This window comes from Dipteris shenzhenensis, chromosome 22 (assembly GCF_047967505.1).
Source record: "Dipteris shenzhenensis isolate YYH24624 ecotype China chromosome 22, Dip_SZ_1.0, whole genome shotgun sequence".
Taxonomy (NCBI): Eukaryota; Viridiplantae; Streptophyta; class Polypodiopsida; order Gleicheniales; family Dipteridaceae; genus Dipteris; species Dipteris shenzhenensis.
This window is the reverse complement of record NC_141617.1, coordinates 53386718-53413653: the sequence shown is the minus strand read 5'-3', so window position 1 is coordinate 53413653 and position 26936 is coordinate 53386718. Positions and strand designations below refer to the sequence as shown.

The window sequence follows — 26936 nt, the reverse complement described above, 5'->3', positions numbered from 1 at the left end:
AGAGATCATTCCTCAGATTTGGGTTTGCCCAAGAGACTCCATGGGTCTTTAGAAACCTAGTATAGCTGCTTATGCTTGGGCACTGATGACGACATAAGTGTAGCTTTGCTTGCTAAGTATGTCTTCCTTTTGTTTTTCATTAAAGTTTTTGTTTACCTCTTTTTTCTTCTCTTTCATTTTCTCTTTTATTTTCTGTGTAGATTTTTCATCTTTAGAACAACAAAAACTCTAAATTTGTATGATTGGACTTATTCTAGTCTTACAAAGGTATATATCATTCCTCAGATTTGGGCCTTAGACGACCCCCCCGAGTTGGACAATGCCGCATGCTAGGTTTTGGCACTCGCATTCAAAGGAGCCATTAACATTCTTTAATAATATAGGTTATTGTGGGACTTGCTAATCTTCATGATCCTTTGGACGATCCCCCGTTCAACTCGTTATAGTGATAGTGGATCAGAATTGTGGGCAAGTTTGGGCAACAGTTGGACGATAGATACCCGCCTAGCTTGGGACGAGTTTGCTTTGGGGTAGTTCATTTTTCCTTGATGTGCAAGATTCCTTGTCTTCACCATATAGGCTTTGACAGGATCACTATCGGGTCTTTTGAGTATCATGTAATTTGGCCAGCTTAGAAAAGTCTCATGATCACCACCACTGATTGCAACCATAGTTTTTTCCATACGTTACCATACGCATACGTCATACGAGTACGGAAGTATGATTGGAGTATGGTTCAGCCCTTGGGGCTGAAACACACGTGACCCTAGTTTTACCCAAAAAATTTCAGAAAAATATAGATTGATCATTGATCATTGTACACATTAAATTGACATAGAGGTATTAAACTGAAACTTGAAACTTGTATTAATTTTAAAGTCATCGCTCATGAGTCATGAGTCGTGAATCGTGATTTATCATTCATGAAAGACTTCAGCCTCCAGAGACCGTAGTCGTCTGGATTCTAGATTTTGATACATCATGATTCATACATAGTGTCCACTGTCAAATGATGGAATCATAGATCATAGATCAATAATCAATACTACACCAAAACATCATGATTAAAGGAAGTAGGTACTAGTAACTACACCAAAACATGAAAGGCAAAACATCATAAAGAAAAGGCTGCCAGTGTGCCACAGCTCGGAAATAAAGCATGCATGTGACAATTCACAACCAATGAGGCTCAAGCCTCAAGCTACATCTTCATCCTCATCCTCTTGCTCATCCTCATCCTCATCCTCATCATCATCTGCATCAATGCCTGCACCCTCCTCATCCTCCTCCTCCTCATCACTATCATCCTCATCTGCCTCGCCATGGAACTTCAAAAGACTAGAGCTGCTTGAAGCTGCAGCAACATCCATCGTTCTTGTAAGTGTAACAATAGGGGCTGCAATGTCTTCTCCCTCTGTATCTACTTGCCTCGCTAGCAGCCTATCATCATCCTTCTCCTTGTTGATCATTTCTAGGGTCACTTCTATCTTCTCAAATCCCCTTTCCTTGATTTTGGAAATGAGACACAAATTAGTACGGATGTATACTAATTTCTCGGTATTCTTTGGAAGCAGCCTATTCCTTCTTTTAGTATGGATAAGAGAGAATGTGCTTCAATTCCTCTCACAAGGAGAAGCACATGTGCCTTGCGAGAGCACTCGAAGAGCTAACCACTGCAAATTTGGTGTGTAAGCCCCAAATGTCTCCCACCATTTCACCCCTTGGTGCATTCTCTTTTCATCCTTTGCAATCGCACGAGCAAATGTGCCTGACATGGATTTGTAAATATCCAACTCATCACATAAGGTGCCTTGGCTGTCAACATGTTACTTGGTGTACCACTCTATGGCATCCATCCACCCATCGTGCACCTCCTTGTCACTATCTGGATTTTTCTCTCTCCAAATAGGATGGAGAACAAACGCTGCCGCATGCAATGGAGAATGCATCATATTCCACCTGTCAACACACAAGGCTCTAACATTAGCCAGCTTTGAGGATTCAATCCCATCTATAGTTGCCGTTTTCTCGACCATCCGATCAGTGAGCTCATATACAAGTCCCATGGTAGTCCCTTCCCTATCAGCCAGGCAAAGGATCTTCAAAATAGGTGCACAAAGCTTCACAATGAGTCTTATATCTTGCCAAAATGAAGCACCTAATATAATAGAAGACACCTGTTGTGCTTTCACAGTGAGTGACACCTTCTTCTTGCAATACTCATCACTGACAACCATGCGGCACAATCCATTGTATACCCTCTCATCCAACAAGTTTGCTAACATGATAAACATGTAAGCAAACCGTGTTTGTGCTGGCTTCACCAATTCCTTCTTGTTGAATTTTCTATACATTGCTAACATGGTGTATTTCCGGGTAATAAATGTCACAATCATGTTAGCATGTACCAACACTGGCTTCACCCATGCAAGCTTTCCAATGTCCTCAAACAAGAGGTCAAGGCAATGGTATGTGCATCTAGTATAGAAAATGTGAGGCCACTCTTCCTCCACCAATTCTCCTGCCCGCACACAGTTAGATGCATTGTCCATACACACCTGCACCACATTTTCAGCCCCAACATGAAGAATGGCATCTTTCAGTATCCCAGAGATGTAGTCCCCTGACTTATACTGCCCACTTGTGTCCACGGACTTCAAGAAGGCTGAACCAAATATGCATGAGACCATAATATTGATTATAGGCCGACGTCGAGTGTCAGACCAACCATCACAAGTTATGGTGCAGCCATATTTTTTCCACTTATCCCGGAACTGTAGCATCTCTTGATCTATGCATACTGCGTCATTAGTTAGCTCCATTGTGCGCAAAGCATTGTAGGATGGAGGCTTGACGGTAGGCCCAACTTGGCCAATGGCACGAACCATCTCCAAAAAATAAGGGCTCCTCACCTTCCAATGAGGAATATCCACTGCAAAGAAAAAACAATGGAGAGCAATGTATGCATCCTTCCGTGCTTGTGACTCCCATGCCTTTTCCAAGGTTTCCTTTGACATCTTCAACTTCTTTTGCTTTGGCTCATATGCACTACCAAATGCATTTCCACTTGCAATACCACTCACTGAGGCATCTCCCAAATCAGCCACATCTTCAACAAGCTGTTTTGCAGCAGTTTTTAGGGCCGCCTTTGCCTGCAATCTTCGACAAGTATCTTTCACATGTTCAGGAGGAGCGGTACACTTGTCAGCCCCCAAGCCTGTGAGCTCAAGAAAATGTGCCCTTATACGGGTCGGTCCTCCATCCCATGAATGAGGGCAATATTTACATTTACAAGTGTATTGGCCCTTCCCCAAGGCTTTAAGGCCTCTACAAATTCCCATTCTGGTCCTTTTTGTCTTCCCATTTGCAGATCTGCAAGCTGCAAATTTGCAAAAGAGGACAAATAAGGCATTGGGCAAAGGAACAATTTCCAAAGAGGGCTTGAAGCCCTTGCAGTCTGCCTTGTTAGATGGCATCAACTAAAGAGAGAGCACGTGCTGCAAAACAGGAAAAAAGAGCAGCCATTGCAATTACCTTGACGCTTGGAGCAGGTAGAGCGTAGAGGCAAGCTGCGGGCTGCAACTGTACGGTCACCACTCACCTTCAAAGCAAGTAGAAGAGGGCAAAGGGCTGCCTAAATAGAGGGCAGCAAGGTGCTGAAGAAGAGGTCACACTGAAGAAGAGTGAAGGGTTGAGGGGACTCGGGAGTCGGGACTGAAGAAGAGATCAAAGGGCTGCCTAAATAGGCTCTTGAGAAGAGGGCAAAGGGCTGTCTAAATAGAGGGCAGCAAGGTGCTGAAGAAGAGGGCAAAGGGCTGCCTAAATAGAGGGCAAACGGATGCCAAAATAGGCTCTTGAGGCAGCAAGGTCGGTGTGCAGGCAGAGAGTCGGTGATTGGAGTTTGGGTGTAGACTGTAGTACGTACGGCCTTTCTTGGGATTTGGGAGCCTTCACAAGGACGTCGTACGGATTAGAAAATAGGAGTTAAGCAATAATATAAGGTACGCATCCCGATCCCCCCCCCCCTCCCAAAAAAAAAAAAGTCACGTACGGAAATCCGTACGTACGGAATCTGTACGAAAAAAAGGATCGTACGCGTACGGATGCAACAGTGATTGCAACTTGAACTTGTCAAAGTCTTTTTAAAAAAATCTTAAAGGTAATCTTGTAAGAGGTATCAAAAGTCATTGCAATGAGAGATCCCCCTCTGTCCACCTCTGTTCATAACAAAAGGCCTTCACCTATCATCCTCCATCCAACTGAGAGCACGTGCACAGACTAGTACTTGTGGAAGATCAGTGGGCAACAGACTCACTCAAGGTTGGTTAGAGGCATTCCTACTAGTGGGGATCAATGTGGACCAGACACAAAGTTCTTGCTATGTGGGGAATCAAGGACCAGGATGTGGATGGTGCTGGTTGTATGTGGGTTGAAACAGACCTAGGATCTTTGGGACCTTGCAGGGTTTATTAAGTCCTTATCTTTTGAGACACCGGATGTTCATGACTTGGGCAAGAATTTGTACCAATGTTCTAGATTGGACCCTGTTGTTCATGAATGACGTGGAGAAGTTCCTAGAGATACTGGAGGTGTGAGATAAAGGACTAGATGAAGAAGACATCCTTCACTAGATGATGATGGAGCGGTTCTTTGATAAAGTTGGTGTCTAGCTACCGTGTGTCATTGAGAGGGAACGTTGGAGCTATTGGGTCAATGCCCCAATGAGCCCCCAAGGATAGCACAGGGGCTTGAAACTTGCATAGCATTTTTGGTAGATTGACTAGCGGGGTGATGGGCTGAGGCTGCCATATGGGAAGCAAGATGGCTGCCACATGGGCAGCAGATTCGATTCCTTGTTTATGTTATTTTTGGGTAGCGGCCCAAAGGGCCACCCATGGATGTCTTGGATGTAAATCTGAGTTCTCTTTGTTGCCCTCTTTACATCTAAGTAAGCACATATATTTGACTTGTATTGCATTGATGTTGTAATCTCGGGGTGAATCTTCCACTGTGTAGCAGAGTTGGCCTTTAGGAAGCAACCTCCCCCTACTTTCCAATTAGAAAGTGCTAGGGAGACCTAGCCTGGGACAATTAGGTAGCATGTTGGAGCCTTGTAATGAGGGAGCAGCATATCCGGCCTATTGCATATCTTGCCAACATTTGTGTGGATACCATTTACACCTCGTCCTAAATATGGAAGCAAGGTACAGAGGGATCTCGAAAGAGCACTTAGCAACTTCAGGGTTTTTGAATTTTGCAAGGCTTGCCTTGTAGGCATCTTCTTTAAAGAATCCATTGATTAATGGCCCATTGCATCAGTCGTTGGCCCATGCTCGTGAAGAACTACAGGCATTGAGTAGACTTTAAGACAGACAAGTTTTTCCCATCAACGCCTCACGGATAATTGATGTTGTATCGTTTTCAAAGCATATAATAAAAGGTACCTATATCTGGGGGGTGAAAGATTGCGAGGAGAATCAAGATCCAATTGGATCCAATTGCACATAGACAATTACAAGTAGAGAGAGGTGTAAATAGATATTCCTTGTTACTAGCCAACCTACTAGGATCATCAAAACTTATCATATCATATTAGTAAATAAGAGCAATTACATATAACATCTAAGAAACATAATTGAAGGAAAGCTATTTCGCCATTAGTATAAGCTAGGAATAGATGTGCCAAAGTACAATTCTATTTTCGTCATGATGCTTGATACATAATATAATTCAATCTAAAAGGTATGTTGCCTAAGGGACAAAGTAGCTTTGGAGAGATCTTAGGGTGGAATAACTTTTTAGTCATGTAATGTTGAATGTCTTGCTAGAATATTGTGCATAAGGTGTTAACTACAAAGTGATTGTTGACTTGTGGAAGGTGCTACTTGTCATTTTCATTGAGGTTGTTGGCTCTTGCCTTGCATTGTATCGTTTGACTATCTTCATACATTAGAGTTCATTATAGATTGGGCTATTTTCAGATCTCATCTCAATCAAATAGTGGTGCTTAAAATTGACCATTCTCATATGCGTTAAATGACAGGGAGGGATTTATGAAACCCAAATGATGAAGTAAACATTGTATGCTTGCCGATAACTAATGAGATGATTCTCCCCATGGCCTCCATTGATGTTTTAAGCTCTTGTGCACTTGATGTTTTCATTCAAATTCTTCATCAAACAATACCTATGGAGATGATGACCTTTTAGTTGATGGGATCATACAACTTGTATGCTTTGCTCTCATCAATATAGCCACATGATGCGTTTACGTGATGTGACTTTCAACTTTTTTAATGATTGTCCGACATGTGGGCATATGGTATGCAGCTGCATATGTAGAGATGCCCATGCATGGCTTATATCTAGCACGCCTCATAAAGTGTCATATCTTGAATGGTTCAATTGGAAGTTGATTCAGCTAAAGTAGTTTGTAGTGTGGATTGCTTTTTTCCAATATTGATTAAGCAAGTATTTTGTAGTGTGGATTGTCGATATTGATTTAAAAGATGCTTCTCATTGAGTACTACTCTATCATTGTCCCCTAAAATTCCATTCTTTCATTCAGCTATTGCATTCTATTGAGGAGTATCTACACATGTGAATTGTCTTTGGATTGCATTACCCTTACAAAAGCTAATATATTCACCTCCTTTATCTGATCTGAGGACTTTGATTTTTCTATTTGTTGTCTGGGTCTCTATGAAGAGTTAACTCTTGAAACCTTGAAAAAGATTAAAATTTCTTGTTCGGAAAATAGAGCTAACAATATCTACTATAGTGATAGCTAACGACCAAGCAGTAGAGAACTATTTATGCTATCAGCAGGTCTATACGTAACCCCAAACATATATATGTATGAAATCAAGAGTACCTCAACTACAAGCTCCTGCGAACTCCCTCCCCCCCTCGCTCCCGTCTACCCCCCCCTCGCGTTGCGCGGCCCTCCCCTTCCCCTCCTCCCTCACCGTCGCCTCCCGCCGCGGCCCTCTGGCCCCCTCCCCTCCCACTCCACCCGTTGCTCCCCCCCCCCCCCCCCGGCTCCGCTTCCCCCCTCTCCGCTCTCAACTCTCCCCCCCGCCTCCCCCCCCTCGCGTTGCGCTACCACCCCCCCCGCCCCCTCCTGCCCCCCCCGTTGCGGCGCAACGCTTCCCCCCCCCCTTCTCCCCCTCCTTCCTCGCCTCTCCTCCCCACCCCCTCTCGTGCAGCGCTGCCACACCTCCCCCTTCCCTCTTCCTCTCACCCTCCTTGCGCTGCGCTGCCCCCCCCCCCTTTCTCTTCCTCCTTCCCTTCGCCACCCGCCCCCTCGTCACCACCTCTCCCCCCCCGCTTCCCCGTACCTCTCCATCCCTCCCTCTTCCCTCCCCCGCCTCCGTACCACTCCCCCCATCCTTCGTCTCTTCCGTTTCCTTCTCTTTCCCCCGACTTTGGAGCGTTCGCAGTTTATCAGTGCGGTATGGCAGCCACGAGCCCGGAACCGGTGGCCCAGACGAACCCCCCCCCTCCATCAGCCTACTGCGTAACACTGACTGAGCACCAGGTCTCCTTGGTGAAGCAGGCCGCCATGGACTTCTCCCAGAGATCCGTTTATGGGAGAGTCATTGGCTACATCAGGGACTGGTTGCAGTCCACCCTCTACCTTGAGGACAGCCACATTGAGGTTGCACTCATGGGACGTCGTATCTTCTGGCTCAAGCTCTCCTCAGCACAGGCTGCGAGTGATATGGTCAGGCAATCCCCTACTTCTGTGGGTGGGAAGATCATCCTTATGGTCCCATGGTATAGGGGTTTGAGTGTAGCGGACTTCGATGCCCGCTTTCGCATTTCTCGCCATCCAGTTACCCTCATCTTCCCAGGCCTCGCAACCGAGCTTCGCCCAATCATCAAGAACCTGGGGGCACACTTTGGCTGGCCTATGCAGGACACCTATGTTGATGCGGCGGCAGCCCAAGGGGTGCCACGTGTCAAAGTGGCAGTCCTAGATCCGCAGAGTATCCCCTCGGAGTTCGAGATCGAGACGGACACAGGTGTGGTGACGCAGCGCATTCTAGTCACTGGTCGCCCAAATCAGTGTCTGAGATGCCATGGCTTCGGGCACTAGGCGTGCTCTTGCCCTCGCTTCACGGGTACAGAACCTCAGAAGACTCCCATCCAGGCAACTCAGGATCCCCCCCACCAGGCAGCGACACCCCCTCCCGAAGGGGAAGGTTAGACTGAGGTCAAAAGAAAACGGAAAGGAAACAAAGCAGGACCAAAAAAGCCTTCCCATCTACAGCAAGAGCCCCCCCTTGTGGTCACTACTCATCAGCAGCCCGGTAAGGGGAAGGAGAAAGGGAAGGAGAAGATCAGCCAGCCCCCCCCTCATCCTTCACCCCACCCTCCTTCCCCTCCCCTCTCCTCCTCGGTCCCCCGACCTCCACCCCCTCCAGGATCCCCCCCAGCACCGGTGGTTTCCGCTCCTCTCTCTTCCTCGAGCATGATCCAGAGGGAACCCCCCTCTCCGCCTGAGCCACCTACAGCCCCGAAGCCAGCACAAACCTCCCCCGCGCCTATCCCTCTTGGCCCGGCGGAGGGGAGAGGCCCTTCCCCGCAGAAGGCCAACACCCCTCTCTGGTTCAGACTCCTCATCCTCGTCCCCACACCCAAGGGCTGCTCTTAGAGCTCTACCTTTGGAGTTTTACCGAGCAGGACCTTGGGATTATCTGGATGCAGTGGGTATTGGCTCCTTCCCTGCATGCCTAGACATCAGCATCTTCTTCCTCCGCAAGGGGGCGGAGGGTAAGGTGTTCGTCCTTGCTCCCCACGATGGTCCTAGCTATTCCTTCACTATCACCAGTGACGGGAATGAGCAATGGACGAATGAAAATGTTTGGGAGACGATACGAGATCAATCCCAAGAGCAAGTGGAGGACTGGATCGGTAGCAGAGCAGCGGAGCTTCTTTAGCAGCAGTGGAAGGAGGGTGACGTTGGTCTGAGATGGCGCCATAGCGCCAAACGTTTCCGCCTCTTGGTCATTATTCGGCCGCCTCTGGAGTGGGTCTACGCGGAAGGGCTCCGCCCATGGAGGATCTCAGAGGTAGCGGGCTTCTATAGTATTTCCCTGGCAAAGGCATCGAGCTGGTAGGGAGAGCCTACCACCATGGGACGAAGGGCCTCTCCCCTCTGTTGAAGGTTTTAGAGGATGGGTCCGATGATCCGGCCTCTCCTTCGAAACCCTCACAAAAGCGCCTTCGTCTGCACACTAGACATCCTCTGACCACCTCGACATCGACCGCAAGCAGACAGCTGTTTGTGGCCCACCTTCCCTCCTCATGAGTATACGCATTCTCTCTTGGAACGTCAATGGGTTCCACTCATCAGGAACCCGCGGCCCCAGGAAGATGGTGCTCAGACAGGAGCTCCAGCCAGCCTTGGTGGGAAGGGTAGATGTGCTCCTATTGCAGGAACACAAGCTTTCGGCTTCTCAGACCAGTATTTGTGGGAAGGTCCTCACAGGATGCTCCCACACCTATTGGGAACCTTATTGGCGAGCAGGGGAGGAGCGGGGGTGTCTGTACCTCCATCGACGCTTCTCTAGTTCAGCATGTGTGTGGTTTTGGCACTCTGATCCCAGGACGTGCGCTCTGGGTGGGCTTGAATATTGAGGGATCCCGTATCGGCATCCTCAATATCTATGCCCCGACCGATCTCAGACGGAGAGCCGCTTTTTGGAGATCCTTGACAGACTTGTTGCCAGAGATGGAATCTTGGATTGTAGGAGGGGACTTCAACAACCTTGAGACCCTAGAGGATCAGCAGGGACGGGGCCCAGAGTTCCTCGGTATAGCTCAGGCAGAGTAGGCAGATTGGGACTCCTTCCTATTCGCAGTGGGAGGTCGGGACAGCTGGAGGGAGCCTTTCTTTCGCAGATGGACAGGGAGTCTGGACTTCTCTTGGGGTTACAGGAGGGAGGGAGGCAGACTTCTGGAACGGCTGGACCGTTTCTATGTCAGCAATTGGGCGCTTGGCAGAGGTGGAGAATCAGGAGTGGTTCTAGGGACGACACTCTCAGACCATGCCCCAGTCATCCTAGTCCTGGACTCAGCCTCTCACTCCTCACCTCCACGCTCATGCCGGATCCCAAGACTCCATCTACTCTAGAGCAGCGGTTCGCAGCAGGATAGTGGACCTGTGGGAGCAGGATTGGGACCCCACGAGGGATATGGCAGCACAGGTAGCTTAGGCGCTTGCTGAGTCTAGCCTCATCTGTCAGCAGGAGGCGACTCAGGTCAGGCAGCAGTATTAGGCGAAGGAGAGGGGTCTGAGACGAGATCTCGCCTCGATTCAGCGGATGCAGCAGTCTTCTCCAGGCTTTGAGGAGCTCAGACAGCTGGAGGTTCGGGCCCGAGCCATGCTAGAGGAGATCACCTAGCGACGCTCAGAGTTCTCGTTTTATGAATCAAAGTCCTTCTGGGCTAGGAAAGGCGACAGGATGTGCAGAGAGTTCTTCAGAACTCATGGTCAGAGGTCAGCAGGGGAACAGCTCCGATCTCTTAGAGCGTAGGATGGTAGTGTCAGGACAGATCCAGACGAGGTCCGGGACTTGGCGACAGATTTCTACAGATCACAGTTCCAGCAGGAGCCCCCAGACCCTCGTGGCCACCTATGCAGGGAGGAGGTGTGGAGGTCTACACCGCGGCTCGTGCAGCCTAGCATGAGTGATTCCCTTCTCGCCCCTTTCACCGTGGCAGAGATGCAGGACGCGGTGAGCGCTATTGATGGGCAGAAATGCCCAGGTGAGGATGGCCTCTCCAGAGCTTTCTTCACCACCTTTTGGGAGCATATCCACCGGCCCTTGCTCGCAGCCTTCCAGCATATCTTCTCCAGCGAACAGATGCCAAAGAGCCTTGCGACAGGCTTGATATGCCTCATCCCCAAAGGGGGGGACCGTTAGGAGATCAGAGAGTGGCGCCCTATCACCCTCCTCCCAACCGCCTACAAAATCCTCGCTAAGATGATCAGTAGTCGCATCCGCCCCCTGCCACACGACTTGATCCATGACACCCAGACTGGTTTTGTCCAAGATCGCAGCATTTTGGACAACATCTTCACTTTCTCAGAGGCGACGGAGTGGGCCCAGCACAGTGGCCAGCACCTTGCCATACTCCTTGACTTTGAGAAGGCGTACGACAGGGTAGACTGGTCCTTCTTAGAAGGTACACTCTCTCGGTTCGGTTTCCTGGACGAGTGGATCAGAGGTATTGCTAGCCTCTACAGGTCAGCCTCCAGCCGGGTTATCTTCAGCGGCAGGATGGGGGAGAGATTCACCCTTGAGCGCTCGGTGCGTCAGGGCTGTCTGCTTGCGCCCTACCTCTTCCTATTTTTTGCGGAGGCCATGACCCACTTCCTACGAGCCCGTACCACTGGTCTTTCGCGGGATGCGTCTTCCTATTCGAGACGATGCAGAACTTCTGGACTCCGAGTATGCAGACGACACAACCCTATATGTGCAGGATGATATCGAGTCACTGGAGCGAGTGAGACTGTTCCTAGAGGTTTTTTGCCTAGCCGCTGAGGCGAAAATCAACTGGCATAAGTCAGTTGGTTTTCTTACGGATCTGGGAGCCAGCTCACAGTGGGGTATTTTCCTGGGGTTTCGTTGGATCCCTAGAGGACAGACGACACGTTACCTGGGATTCCAGGTAGGCTTGGACATAACGCCGGCTCAGCAGTTCTTGCCGATCCTAGCCTCCATACGACGAAAGCTAGCTTTCTGAAGCATGGCTCGGCTATCCTTGGCAGACAGGGCCCTTGTGGTCAACCAGGTCCTTCTTGCCACTGCTTGGTATGTGGCCTCTTGCTGGTGTTTCTCGAGATCATGTGTAGCCCAGTTGAGGAGACTGGTGCGGAACTTCCTTTGGTCTGGTTTAGATGGTTCCGGCACCACCAGAGCACGGGTCGCCTGGCAGACGGTCATTTTTCCCCTAGACAGAGGGCGGCCTTGGCATCATAGATCCAGAACTGCAGAGTCAGGCACTACTTGGCAAGTTAGTCATCTGCGGTCTGACCCCAGGAGGGCAGACGTGGAAGCTCTTGCTTCAGCATGGTCTCAACGCGTGTACCCCCCAGAGAGGGGGTGATTGGCAGCCATCTATCCGGTGGATCTTCACTTCTGCCCCATTGACTCAGCCCCGTTTCCCCTTCCTCCGTAGCCTCGTCTCGGTCTAGAGGAAGTTGCGACGCAACCTCTCCCAGGTTCCCCCTAGCTGCCGAGAGGAGATAGACAGACAGCCCCTGATCTGGAGCAGCTAGGTGACAGATGATATAGGTCGCCAGCTTGGAGAGAGATCCCATATCCCTTGGGCGCTCTGGGCGCGTGGGCCCACGCGCTTGCTCTGGGTTTGGAGGGACGTCTACAGCCAGCTCAGCCTAGGCGAGCTGGCAGCAGCAGTAGATACGGCACGTGGGATCCAGGCTCGGCGAGCGGAGATCGATGCTGCCATTCCTGCAGGTTGGAGGATTCCCATGGTCACCAGCCAGCTCTTCCCGGGAGATGAGAGGTGGCTAGGACAGTTCACTCCACGGGGCATTCCTTTGGTGGTTGCAGGCCTTTTCTCGGACTCCTCGATCCACTTCTTCGTCGTCGCCGATGATAGCCGCCTACAGAGCAGAGAGGCCGTGATCACCCCCAGCTTCCCTGGCAGTGCCTTCGCATCGTAGGGCTGCAAGGGAAAACGTGGCATATAGACCCCCTGATTATGCAGGACCAAGACTGGAGACTGTGGATATGGGAGGGCCGTTCCTTGACAGAGGTGGAGTGGGACCCAGGGGAGTGGCGCTGGCCACCATTGGAGACCTCAGAGAACCCTACCCCCTTCTTCTCTTACAATGCGCGTACTGGTAGGCGTGCTCTTGGGGCTCTCCAGCGCGGGCTACCCACACAGGCACATAGTTGGTATGCCCAAGGGATATCTTTGATCTTTCTTCGCACTTTCTGGAAGACTCTTTGGGCAAGCTGGCGGCGGAGGAAGATCTCTTACTTTCTTTGGATGGTGGCACACAAGGGGCTACCAATTGGCAGCTGGCTGAGGTAGATGGGGCATTGCCAGATGTGTTCTCAAGAGGAGTCCCTAAAGCACTGCCTTTGGAGCTGCTCGCATGCGCAAACAGTTTGGAAGGGAGTCATGGGGATCTTAGCGAGGGCTGCACCCGAGCTAGGACCGATCACTTGGGGAGCCGTTTGCTGGTGCAGCACCGAGATGGGACATCACCTGGCTTTGAGTTCTCTAGGTAGGATCCTGTCTTCTTCATCACGTAGGCCACCTGGGCATACATGGACAGCTTCCCTTGGCATCTGACAGAGACAGATGCAGGAGCGATGACTCGGCACCCAGTTTGGGAGATCATAGGGAGCATTACAGGCTGGCATATCTAGACCTCCAGATGCGCGCAGACCGTAGGAGATCAGGCTTCTTCTGCTACCCAGACCCTAGCAGACATTTGGAGCACGATCATTCACACGCTCAAGGGTTAGTGGGATCAGATTTAGGGGGAGTCCCGGGCAGGGAAGGAAAAGAGACGGCGCTTCCTTCGCGACTAGGACCACCGGGAGCTGTTCTTCCAGCACTCTGCTCAGAGTTTTTAGTGGCATTACGCCCCCCCACCGTGGCTGTTTGTCCATTCTCCGATGATTCTGCCCTGAGAGGCTTGTAATTAGCATTTTGGCTCCTCGGGCTGTATCCATTTTGTGATTGCAGCCCGCTGGCCTTTAGGCCCTCTTGTACTCTCGCTTTCAAGTAATATAACTAGCACTACTTTTTGCGCAAAAAAAAAAAAGAGTACCTCAACTCGACTCAGTTAGCTCGCGTGGAAGAAAACTTGGAAGCACTGAAGGATTCAAACAATGCCAACTAGCAAGATGGTGAATCTCCATAGATTTAGGAGAAATACATGGAAATATTGGACAGCAGCCAATGGTGGAATGCGGTCCACCTTGTTAGAGAGGAATACAATTAGAAGACGATGACCTCACCTTTGATTGAGTTAGCAAATCTCCTACTTAGTGGTAGAGATTGAGATTAGAGAGAGACTATTTACAAACTTCTTCTAAGACAATAAGTTTAGTGAGGTAGCATAGAAGTAGGAAGCCCAAGAAAGTCTACTAGCTAATAGAGCTTCTAGCCAAGTCGAGGCGAGGGAATGTGAGTCCAAGTTTGAGTGGAATTGTCAAAGAATTTTGCAGCCACAAGCTGGTTTAATGGAAAGTGTTTCCATAATACAATTAGTGTTTGCTTATTTATGTTTTCTTTCTCTCTTTTTCTCAAGTGAAGTAATGGTAGAGAGAGAGTGTGTCCCGAGTGGGGGGAGGACAAAGAGGTGTTGGTGCTGCTCTAGAGGTGATGAGAGGGGCAGATTTCTGCAGAGAAAGAAAGTTTATTAAAGTCTTCAGAAGACCGATGGGTCTATGAGACTATGAGAAACAAAAGACCGATGGGTCTATGAGACTATGAGAAACACAAGCTGAAGGGTGGAGCTACTAACTGAGTATCAACACCCATGCTAAATGCTAAATGCTACTTAGTCATAATAACATCAGTATTACCATAATAAACATCAATATCGGGATGATCATCCACATCATCACTATCATCATATCATACCATATGTCATAGAGTACAAAGTGAAATCCGATCTAGTATCACAGCTACAGCCCCTCCGCCATTAGGACGATGGGGGAGTAGTAGCATGAAGTTATAGATAGAATGCTGCCAGCCGCTTGTGGATGTGGTCCTACGTGGTGTCTTGGCCATGGCTCTGCGTCTAACAAGGGCTACGGTAGCCAATGTCGATAGTGCTCCAACTCTGAACAAGGAGAGGATGCCCCCAAGTGTAATCTGTGCATGTGTCCTCTGTCGGATTTGTCGCGTCATTGGCTCTGGACCACGATCGTGCCAGAGGCCCATGGGGTGAGAGTCGGTATGGTCCAAATGGAAAAAGTCGGTGATCATACTTTGTGATCTAAGTAGGTGCTTTTGGTGTCTGGCTGCCTTGTGAATGAAGGCGGCCAGGCGAATCTCATAGTACATGGGCATCTGAAAATGAAATGCTCCTCTAACTCAATCTCCTATAGGTCATACCAGGTGCATATGCGTCTCTCCCTAGGTAATTCCTCTGCCCTACCACTCTCAATGTGGAGTCTATGTCAAGAGACCCAAAACTGCCCAATAGAGATCCTCAGTGAATGGGGTAGGTGAATCCGCGTATATCTTGGAGGTTTAATAAAGCCCTCCTTTGAATGTAGGCAATGATCTCTATAGAAGCTGAGCTTCATTGGGAGTTCACTCCGTTCCAACCAGGTTTGGAATGTGTGTAGAGAGAAGCCTGGAATCATAGAGAGAAAGTGGTTGATGTAGAGAGAGAAGACTGCTGCACAACCAAGAGGGCCTGAGAGGAAGGCTGGCTGCACCAAGATGGGGAAGGGAGGAGGGATGCTGATTTGAGGAGGGAGGACGAGCTGAAATGGGCCCGTAGAATGTGTGCCATGCGGGAGGGGGATGGCCTTCTTATATAGGCCCAGCCCACAATCTGCCCAAGATGGCAAGTTTTTGGGGGCTGGACTGGCCTAAATTGGCATCAAAAAACTCGCCCCTTTCAGCCCACCAAATGGTGGGCTGGCGCCTACACTTGCCCCACTTCTCCTTGCCACTTGCCCCCTCCTATGGCCAAGTGGCTGGGCCAGCTGGCCCTGCTGCCAGCTCAGCCTGCAGCCTGCCACATGTCACAAAACCCCTAAAAATTCAAACTTGTAAGAATTGAATTCTGATTTCACCGATGGGTTCCTAGCAGGTAGTCCTAGACAATGACCTACTCTTGAGCCACTTTTTAGTTTGATTAACCTCAACTAAGAGGTTTATTGGTTTGTTGTCTTATCTTATATATCCATGCCTCTCGGCATGTTTCCTGGCTCACACCCAATTGCCCTGAAAACATTCTCTTGGATGGTTTTGCTAGGTGGTTTGCAATCTGTGCATTTGATTGGTCGGAGAAATGGATCCTCAGGTGGGGTGCGATTTTCTAATGTCCCTCTTGAGAGGGCATCACTCTTGCGGGTCACTAATGCCCATAACCCCAAGCAAGGGGGTCCACCCTCGGGCCTCATGCTAGACGACCTAACTGAATCATAGGAAAACATTTTCATTCTTCTGCTAAACATACTATGTTAAATATTTTAAAATAAATAGAAATTTAGAAGAAAAATTACCAAGCAAGCGGATATATGTTGAGGATGAGTGACATTTCCACAAGTAGGGGAACATTTAGACGACTTGTTGGAAAGCCAAAACCACTCTATCCTTTGTGCCTCAAAGTGATTGTACTTGTTTGAGCTTGTCTACATCCTCTCAAAACAGAGGAAGGAATTACAAAAGAAAAATGAGCAAGGGAACATTGTAGGAGTATTTGTAATGATACCATTTGGATCCATGGAGACAACTCTCATGCTCGAGTTTGTAGATTTAGGATATCCCATGATAATTGTGTCTAGTGGTATTAATTGTTGCGTACCAACAATTTATACCATGTGGATCCATGGAGATACAACTCTTATGCTCAAGTTTTTCTAATGCATTCCACTCTTGATTAACAAATTGGGATAGGGGATTGTATAGACCAGCTTGATTGCCAAGGTATTTGCTTAATGCCCTTGAAACCAGAGATGTGAAGGAGTAGAGTAGAACACCGATATTTGTGATTGTTTTGCAGCTTCATAATTTGGTGGACTACCTTATTGTGATTATATATCTTTGATTTCCCTTGTTGCATGTGTTGTCTTTGACGTTATGTAAGACTTGAGGCATCCTGCACATGCTTTCACATTATATCACCTGGTATTAGAGCGAGATTGATGGATGGGAAAATATTGGGCTGCCTAGAAGGTGTGACTTCATTGTGGTGGAGAGAGACACTGTGCATCAATGTAGGCCTGCAATGAGGAGGTGTTTTCATGTGATGGAACCTTGAATGAGCAAGGCCTGGCTAATATGAGGTATACTTATGAATATATTGCCTTGTGATTTAATTGCGGAACTAGTTTTGCTGTCATGAAAATTTGGCTGCCCATCATTCTCTCCAACACACATTTTAAGGTTGGCTGTCCTCTGTGATATCACATGTTAACAATCTTCACTGCCCTAGTTTGCTGCAGTCGTCAGACATACTAGGGCAGAATACACCAACACGACCCCTGCAGCAGAATGATGGGTTCCCACGGATCACACTACTCTCACATCTCTCTCACAACATGTCACACAAGTAGATCGAGACATACGAGTCTGGAGAAGTACTCAACAATGTAGGCAGCAAAATATATTTTTCACCATGGTTGATAATGTGTGGAAATGAACTGATACGAAGTGATGCACCTCTAAGCACCACGGATATGCTACTCTTACAACAGTTTTACTCTCTCCCCTTGGTGCTCTGCAAGACCCACGTGGACAGCATCAGGGCCGACCTAATTACAGACTAAGCACCAACTGAGCACCAAAAATGGCCTGATGTCCTACTCCTACTGTTCTACTTCCTCCTTTCGCCACATGCCTTAGTGGATTCTGTGGCTTGGAGAATGAGGTCTTTTTGTAGAGGACTTGTCTAGACTCTATCCCCCCCCCTCCCCGTGCTAGCCAACTTTTCCTCTGCAGGGGCCCGACTTTCCAAGCGGGCCAAGCAATCTAGGAGGTTTGACCCTGCTACAGTCCCAGCCTGCTCCCCATGACTCTAGCCAACCTGATCATATGGTTAACATGCCTTCTTTTAGCAGTACCCTCAGGCAGCAGATTTCCCTCCAGTGGGCTCCTTTTCCAGGGCCCATATGCCCAGGCATATTAGCATAATCTCTAAACTGTTTATGACAGCATTGTTAAAGCATGAAATGTTTCTAATCCAAAGATTATGAATTTCTTTGCCTATCTTGTTTGCTTATTTGTCTATAGGTGCACTAGAAAGTGCAATTTGGGATTACATGCAAGCACACGTCTATGATATTTTAAATGTACTTTTCATTTTTTATTTACTTCATGCTGCTTCCTTTTTTTATTATTGTCCTATTTCGTTGGTTTCAAAAAAGTGTTTGGTTGGAGCTGATCGCGAGGTCTTACACTAGTCTTTGCAGCACTGAATATCTTTGCAAGGCTTTCTGTGATGAATAGCATTTTGAGGCAGATTTAAGTTTTAATTAAGTTTTGGTAATGATCTCTTGGATGGAACAGTTATAAAGTAATAGAGGAATTAGGAAATGGTGGCTCGGCCCTTGTGGAGTGGAAACTAGAAACAGGACGGACACATCAGGTAATGGTCTAAAATATAATAGCAAGACATATTAGCATAATCAGCTCCATAAGCATAGGGAAGATAGAGTGTCCTTGTTCCATTCCTTAAGTCCTTGTTCCATTCCTTAACTTCATTGAAATTATTTGAAATCACAAACTCTGAATTGTCTGAAGAATGTGTATGCAGAGTCAATAGCTGTTTGCTGTGTATGTTATGACAATCCTTTCTTCCCAATTGTCGTTTGCCCATATTTCAAGAAACTTGTCCATTTATGCTCGTCGAAATTCAGAGGGCTGATTATGCTGTCTTTTTGCTTACTAATGACAACTTTAAGATTTGGCAGTACCCTTGCTCTTGCTTCTGATCTATTTGTGCTTGTGTCATTCTGTGTGATTACTTTTCAGATTAGAGTTCATGCCCAACATCTAGGCCATTCTCTTCTTGGAGATGAAGTTTACGGCGGTACGAAAGGTGCAGCATTGGCCTGTTTATTGCCAAGAATCCCATCATCTGCTCATGGGACAGTACGACAGCTTGTCAGTCAGTTGCAAAGGCCTTGCCTTCATGCAGCCACACTAGGGTATGTTTTATGCATGTGTTATCCCTTCGCATAAATTTGTGCCTGAGATAGAACCCACCTAATTGAGGAAGGGGGGTGATTTAGGGATGATTCATCTGTGATCGAGATAGAGGTTCCTGAATTGGGCTTTGGTTTCTATATGCACAGTTTCGTTCATCCTCACACAAATCGAGAACTTACATTTACCTGTCCCGCACCTCATGATTTTGAGGATGTTCTGGTTCAACTTCAAAAGCTTGGGCTTTCATAGACTTCACATCGGAGTGAAAAGATAATTTCAGCATTTCAGAGTAAGTCTGGCTTGTCCAACATTCTTTTATGCTAATTAGGTTTCACAGATTTAATGTTAGCCTGGAATTTGCTGAAATGCCATTGTTGTGCGGTTGTGAGCTGTCCTTTGAGTGTGCTATGTAGCCTGTCTTACTTTAAAGTATGGCAAAGCTTGTTTGCTGATACTGAAATGAAGACTGATTGCGGGCTTCTTATGTGAGCTATGTTGCAGAGGAAACAGTTGTATGTATTTGCAAATGTGCCCCTTCCGATGAATCTTTGCCTAAAACTGTATGTATTTTCTGTGCACAAGGGAGACTAAGTTTCCAGATTTTTACAAATTTTCTAAAGCTGGGCTATCAGGAACAACAAACTGAGTGGTGCAGGAGTGCAAACAGAAGCAAGGAACACACTTGTCACTCCAGTACTGTGTACTGAGATAAAATTAATGATGCAAGAAATTATAATTTTTGGCACAAGATGAAATCTCAAGGATTTCAACCTTCTATACATATATTGATTATCATCCCAACAAGACCAAAAAGTAGGATAGTTTTAAAAAACATCCATAATTGAGAGACTTTCCTAGCACAAAGAATTGTTCTTTACCATTTTTGGTTGCTTATTGGTTTCAGGGCTATTTAAACCCCCGTCTTATTAAAAGACAACTGTTATGAGGCAATGACAAAAATTTAAAGGGCAAGGCCACTACCACTATTGTTGGATTATCTAACATCCTTGAGCAATTTTTAGATTCAGGTGGGAATCCAAGCTCTGCTAATATGGATCATCCAGCTAGGTACTGATACTCACACTCTGTAATACATCGATAGTTGGCACCTTTGCAATATTAGGAGTTTTTTGTGTGCAGTGGTGATACTCCTGTCTAATTTCTGGATTGTACGTGTTGCGTCTTCAACTTTTAGAAGAAATCAGGAGTTAATTGTGTGCAGAACTGATTGTAGTATCCTTCGAAGCCCATGAACTTCGGTGCTTCACAAGATGTTGCCGCTTAAGAGTGCAGGATGATCTGTGGCCAATGAAGCACCCACAATGACGATTCTCATCAGGGCAAAACTAGAGTACACTACCATGTAGCAAGAATGAAAATGCGTTACAATGGGAGCAAGGAATGACTTGTTAAAAAGGCGAATGTACACAGTCAATATTAAGAGAGTAGAAATGAAAGACCAGAATTCACAAGAACGATACAAAAACATACAAATACATTTGAAAGTCAATACGAGAACTAGTTTGAAAAGAGTTTACAACTCTCTTTGTTTATAGATGATCATAGTGAGAGTTATGCTCCTACAGCTTAGGGGTGTGTCTTAATAGAAGAGAGTTTACAACTCTCTTTGTTTATAGATGATCATAGTGAGAGTTATGCTCCTACAGCTTAGGGGTGTGTCTTAATAGAAGAGTGGGCATTTACGCCGTATCAAAACATGAGGAGTGGCGTTGGAGTGCTTCTCATTTCCCCCTGCCTCGCCTCCTGCCACACATGCGTAGTATGCCATGGACGGCGTTTTATTGGCACCCTTTATGTTTGCTTAGGGGGTCGGCTTCTACCAATGTGCTTCGTTGCTTGTTGATTTAACCACTAGTCCTTGTTCTCCTTGCTTTCCTCCGCTCCACCCATCAGGCTATGTGCTAATTTTCCGCATATATTCTCAATCGTTGGCATAATTTTTCACAATTCTTCAAGCTGATCTTTGTGATGATAGGGAGGCTTGTCAAAAAATCTAGAAACAAAAGCGCGTGTGCCCGTTTCAATTAAAATTTCCTTCCGATTTGGTGACTTGCACAACCACTCACACACCGATGGCCAACTACAAGGGGCACATCTGCCCGTGGCTTACGCTACTAGAGTCATCCCAAAGGATTCTACCAGATGAGGTGGACAAACACCCTACCACCTAAGCCACCGTTGTTCCGCGTTGGGGTTTTGGAGTATATCATTATTTTATCTTTTTAAAAAAAGTATTATCTGGTCATCTACTTTCTTTGCAACTTTGTCAAGTGCAAGAAAGAATTGGACCACACCAAATTGTGTTGCAATGTTCATCCGTGAAGGATTAAAGTATAGATGGTAATGTGCTTGACTAGTTCTCATTAAATTAATGGCATGGCATGATACCTAGTAAAAATCATCCACATGCAAGGGAGAAGTTTTGATGTCACATATAACACAATAGAAAGAAAGAAAGAAAGAAAGAAAGAAAGATTTATTAACGTTCTCGGGAGGCCTCATGGGCCTATGGGACAATATAGAACAAATGGAGAAGAAACTTATATAAGCCACAAAGGGCTGGAGCGAAGGGCGTGCTAGGGCCCTTGCTAAGTGCTATGCTAAGCTAATCCATATATAGCTCAAAATCTTAGAAACAAAACTCAGTAGCTGAAACCCGGCACTCCAATGGGCTGCAAAGATATCTCGGATTTGCGTATGTGAGGCTATCTCCCACTATGGCAGAGGGCGTGGTCTTCTCGACCTTTGTATCCGAAGAGCAATATCAAGTGTGACACCTTGTCTCGGGTGGTCTCCTCCAAGGAGGGTGGAGATAGGTCGGACCTCGATCGTGGGTGCTCTGAGCACTCTCTGTGTCATGTGAGCTTTGCATCCCTTGCTCGGCCGTATTGTGTCACCTCTCTTTGCTGATCCATGCTGCTCACTTGTCTACTAGCTCCTCTTCCTCCATCCCTCTATGGACCGGAGCCGACTTGAATGCATAGAAGTCCGTGACATGTCGCTGTGATCGGTCTACCTCAACATCTTGTGGTGGTGTTAATGAATGTTGTTGGCTGATATGTTGCAGTAGCGTCTCTCTGCCATCGCATCGTGATTAAATAGAGTCCAATACAGATGTGATTATGGAAGTGGATGAGTCGGGAGAGTGGACCCAAGCCATACCCCTCTTGAAAGAGGCAATGATAGCATCCCCAGATCTGTCTCAACTGTCTGTAATTTGCATAATTTGTAGATCCATTGCTCTCTAGGTATGCATACACTTCTCCCTGCCTCGATCCCCAGCTGATGTGATGAGACATGCATCTGACCAATAGCAATCCTCGGTGCATGTTAGACTCCTATGTCCTCAAGGTACTGGGTTTGATGATGAGTCCATCCTCCAATAATCTCAAGAAATGATCTCGATAGAATTGGATCTTGGTGGGGAACTCCCGCCCTCCCCAAGTCCAAGATGTATAGAGCTGGAGGAAATCTAATTGTATGATATGGTTAATGTCATCACAAGACAGCGACTCAGGTGGTGCGTCCATACTGTACTAGAAGAGGGGCAGCCGGTCCATCTAGATACCATTACTGGCAAACCATGTGGAGACACGTGCATACCATGTATCAGCCCCGCTCTTTGCTAGTTGCATTGAAGACACTACTGCCAATCTGTCTCTCATGAGGTAAGGCCCATACTCTGTGGAGGTAAGTCACTGTCTGGAAGATGGCATCGACATGGAGAGGTGTCATTGCGAACTCGGCCTTTACTATCTAATGTGGGACTGAGGGCTTAACCCGAATCATCTTAGAACTCATAATCACATGTAGCCACTTAAATCTCTTTCACTCTGCTGCAGAAAAGTCACTCTCCCAAAAAGGTGATGTGTACATAGCAGTCGGCCTCTCTAGGGTGTCGAAAAGCCAGCCCTTCGTCAGCAGGTTCTGTAAGTGAGCTTGAAAGCATTGTCTCTCTAGTTGGGCCAAGGCTTCCTGTCCACGTGTGAGTCGTGCTTTGGCTACATGTGTCATCCTATAAACTGGCCATGTGAAGGCTGCCCCCAAGTATGTGTAAGACTGCACTATCTCTACTAGCTCACCTTGGTAAGTGAATATGTGTCAGTGTAGTACAGCACATGGGATGTTGAAGATCATGACCTTGATCTTCCCAATGTTAGCGTCATTCTCTCTCCTTGCAAGACACCTCTAGTGCCTCCAGATGTCTCTGTAGCCCCTCTGCTAAAGAAAATATAAGGACTATGTCATCCACATATAGCGATATTTGTATCATCAAGTTGGCTAGCAGTGATCCTTCCCCTCCCAGGTGAATAAAGGATGTAATCTCATCAATGTAGAGCTCAAAGAGAGTCGGTAAAAGAGGACTTCTTGCTTTACTCCAATGGTACTCTCAACTTTCGATAAACTCCCCGGGGCCCGAACTCTCCCTCTGACAGACTCATATATCACCTCCCCAAATCAAAACCTTTGGAATCAGCATCTCCTGAAGCCTTCTGATCATATGGGAGCTTGGACAGTGTCAAAGGCCTTCTTAAAGTCTACAAAAGAGTGTATACTTTCTGGTGCCTTGTGTTTGCTGCCTCAATGATGCCCTTAGAGTGAAGATGTGGTCAAGGGTGGAGTGTTGTCGTAGCAGAAGCCTGCATGTTCTAGAGCAGCCCGTTACCCATGTGCCTTTGTGTGAGTATTGATCTCCCTCTCCAGTATTGACTCATAGATCTTAGCCAGAGTGCGGTAATATCCAGTATACACGGGGTCCCTTGCTTTGTGTATGGGCACAATGGTGGTATGCTCTAAGTAGAGGGGAAGCCATGGCATATAGCGTGGTTGAACATCTCGCTAAGATTTGCCCATGTGTGAAATACTACAAACGACATGTGGTGGGCCTAGGTATAGAGGACATGTCAAGTGGTGTCAGTATCAGGACATCATAAGTGAACTTCATAGGTGTGCCAAACCCCTAGATCCTTGATGGAAATAGGTGGCTTCCCATCAGAGAAGAGCCCCCATCCAAGGGTAGGGTCTCCCCCTCGTAAAGATCGGATCATCTCCTCCATCCTGTGCGTGAGGGAAGCCTGCCTCTTACGACGTGTTAGCCGTTGTGCAATCCATTGCGCCTCATGTGTCGTAAGATGGCCCAAGGCTCTCTCACATGTAAGGTAAGATCTCATCTGTTTGCACGAAACATCATACAGGGGTTCTAAGACATTGTCCCAACTGGGGCATGTGCTGCACATCAGGTCGTGGGGAAGGATCTAGCCACCACATCCTGTACCACTGAGGCAAGGATATTCGAAGCACGGGTGAGGCCTGCATCATCTCCATGTAGGTCCGGGAGCTCACGCGTTAGATGACTCACGTAGACTAGATCAAGAGCATGGTCAAAGTGGACTTGGACACGGGTGGGTGTGGGGGGGCCTCTCCTTGTGGCAGAGATGCTAAAGAGTGGTCAGTACCGAGCGGGGGGGGGGGGGGGAAGCCATAGTGAAATCATGTATCCGTGGGACCTCGTCGAGCTGGACCCCCCCGAAGGTCTTTATTCATCCAAGAAAATCTGTTACAGAAGTTCAGCAGCGTAGAGTTCTCTCGTAAATCTCCATTACAAAACGTGAAAAATCCACTTTTCTTTACAAGAGCTTCAAGCTCCATTCAAATTGGCAACATGCCACTTGTCTAAAATCTAAAATAAATCCTATTACATGCCACTAAGGGCCATTCTGGAGTCTTCAAAGATCTCGGTTACACGAACCGCCTCCTAGATGCTTGTCAGGCTCCTGTAGCGCTTAGGAAAAGTAATCCTTCCTAGTACCTGCAACAATTAATTAAAGCGCACCACCATGGTACCCATTAATTGTTAGCACTTTGCATGCAAATAACACACTGTGGACTAATCCTAGTCACGGTGGGCGTCCCCACTGAACACATGTGCACATCTAAACAAATATATATATATTGTGCTCTCATTCTGTGAGCACCGTAATGTGCTGCATATTTCCCCTTCCTCCTCTTCATCCCTAGCTGCCCTCTCTCAGATGATCTCTGTAGGCTGCCTATATTCCTTCCTGCCTTTCTGCCATTACTTGCATCATTCTCTCCCGTCTATTCTCTTGCTGTAAGAGTGAGATCGTCATCCAAGTAAATCCTGTTCCCTTCAGTGTTGCCCGCATGCTCGTGAGGATCTATCTGTGGCTCTCCGTAGTTTCCTTACCATAGGTCTTGTCGTTGCATCTGCTTTACCCACTCTCCATGCAGTTTCACAGGTAAGGTTGACTCCCACCTTGGTAAAAAGGGCTTGGGCATCTGCCATTGGGGTATCACCAACTCTGAGACCTCTAACCAGCACATTTAATGCTTTGTTGTTCTGCCTCTTTTCCTCTTCTAGAGTTTCAGGTGTGAGTTCTGCATCCCAGGCTGTTTTCTCCTTTTCCCACTCCTCTTTTTGTCTTCTCCTTCCTCCATTCCTCTTGTAGCTTTGCTCCCTGCCTCTTCACTTCAGATAATGCTTTGTCGACTATTAATTTTTCAGCTAGTAGGGTCACATTTGTGGCTTCCAGCTTTTCTACCTTCTCCAAACAGAGTTTCTTGAGGTGGGTGATGACATCAGAACTAGTCTTGGGTGGTGTCCCAGCTCCAAAGCTTGTTTCCCCAATGTATCCTCTACAGACTCCCTGGTAGGCATTTTGCAAGGCAAATCTCTGCTTTGGAGTTGGGTATCCCTTCTTGTTCAGAAAATATCAAGCATCTTGAAGTACCTTGGTTTCTCACATACTCGGCAAGCCCTTGATGTACTCTGATGATTCCTTGCAGGTTCGGAGGGCAGCTTCTTGATTTTCTTCGTCGTTTCTTGGCTCTTTGCAGGTTCTTCCTGGTGTAGCAGGCTCTCGTAGCTTGTGGCAGCAGGCCCGAAGCTTGGAAGCCCCCCTCGTAGCCTAGAGCAGGGCTCCTAAGGAGTCACGAACAGGTGGCGCTACTTGTTTGCAGGTCGCATGGCAGTTTGCAGGTGTTTTGGGGATCCAGGAGGGTTGCAAACAACAGAAGCAGTAGCCATGGATGTTGAGAAGGGTCACGGGCAGCATCAGCTCATTAGGGGGGCAGGCGTCTCAGTTGCGCCAGCTCCTAGGAGCTGTGTGAGTTGCAAGATGCTTCCCAGCAGTGGAGGGGGGGGGGCTGGGAGTGACACCCGCACTGCCAAGAAGCAGCGCCAGGGGGCTGGGGAGGGAAGGGGCTGGAACGTGGGGGTTATGTGTCTATGTGGAGTAATGCTGGAGAGAGAGAGGAGAGACTAGGATAGGAGAGGCTGAGAGAGAGAGAGAGAGATTTATTAATATCTGCAAGATGCCAAAGAGGCCAAGAGATTATAGTGAAGTTGTGATATGCTAATAAACTTGGAAAACCATTCAAGAAGCAAAAAAATAAGAGATTTAGATCATACATTCCAAAACCACCCGAGCATCAAACTAGACTATAGGAGCAATTGGACATAGGAGAATATATTTGGAACCCCTTGCAAAATGTGGATGTACATATATAAAATGATCACACTAACGTATTATGTTTGTCTAAATGTTCACTTTCTCTTGGGAGAAAAGCTGCATTATGTTTGTCTAAATGGTCACTTTCTCTTGGGAGAAAAATCATGCAAGGTATACACTTAACTTTCTTCCAAACCAAAATTAAAGACATTCTAGATGATATGGTCGAATTGTACTATGCATGATAAGACAACAATTACACTATCACTTTAATATTTCGTGCACATGTGTTAATCAAGAATTACAAACAAGCTAATACCTTAAAGAGGATGTGGTACTTTTGAAACCCAACAAGGTTCATGACTCGCTATGTACCTTGTTCTCTCATTGCTCATTGTGTTCTCAACAACAGTTCTTTCACATGGGTCTCTTAGCAACAATCCTAAGTTTGCATTGGTTCTAAAAATCTTCTTCCTACCCATTTTTTTATTTTAAGTCAAAAAATTGCATTCTTCTACCATGAGAAAAGTTACCATCGTGAAGTTTATGAAGCAT

The 26936-nt window shown here is 47.2% G+C and overlaps 1 protein-coding gene and 1 pseudogene across 3 annotated transcripts in view; one reads left to right on the top strand and one right to left on the bottom strand.

Moving 5' to 3' along the window:
• Positions 1-20147, top strand: part of LOC147888286 (Pseudouridine synthase family protein) — a 112719-nt gene extending 92572 nt beyond the window's left edge. Inside the window, exons 5-10 of one of the 3 annotated variants that reach the window (XR_015543107.1) lie at positions 18247-18325; positions 18712-18887; positions 19035-19177; positions 19390-19448; positions 19793-19956; positions 20084-20147. Coding sequence is in view for 1 of the 3 variants with exons in the window: in XM_087393468.1 (XP_087249594.1) it covers positions 18247-18325; positions 18712-18887; positions 19035-19137 (358 nt within the window). In the remaining 2 variants the exon portion in view is untranslated. Of the gene's footprint in view, positions 1-18246; positions 18326-18711; positions 18888-19034; positions 19178-19389; positions 19961-20083 lie in introns of those variants that run through there. The other 2 variants (XR_015543106.1, XM_087393468.1) reach the window with 2 other exon arrangements.
• LOC147888287 (uncharacterized) lies at positions 1197-1952 on the bottom strand (annotated as a pseudogene).
• Positions 20148-26936: the final 6789 nt, after the last annotated feature.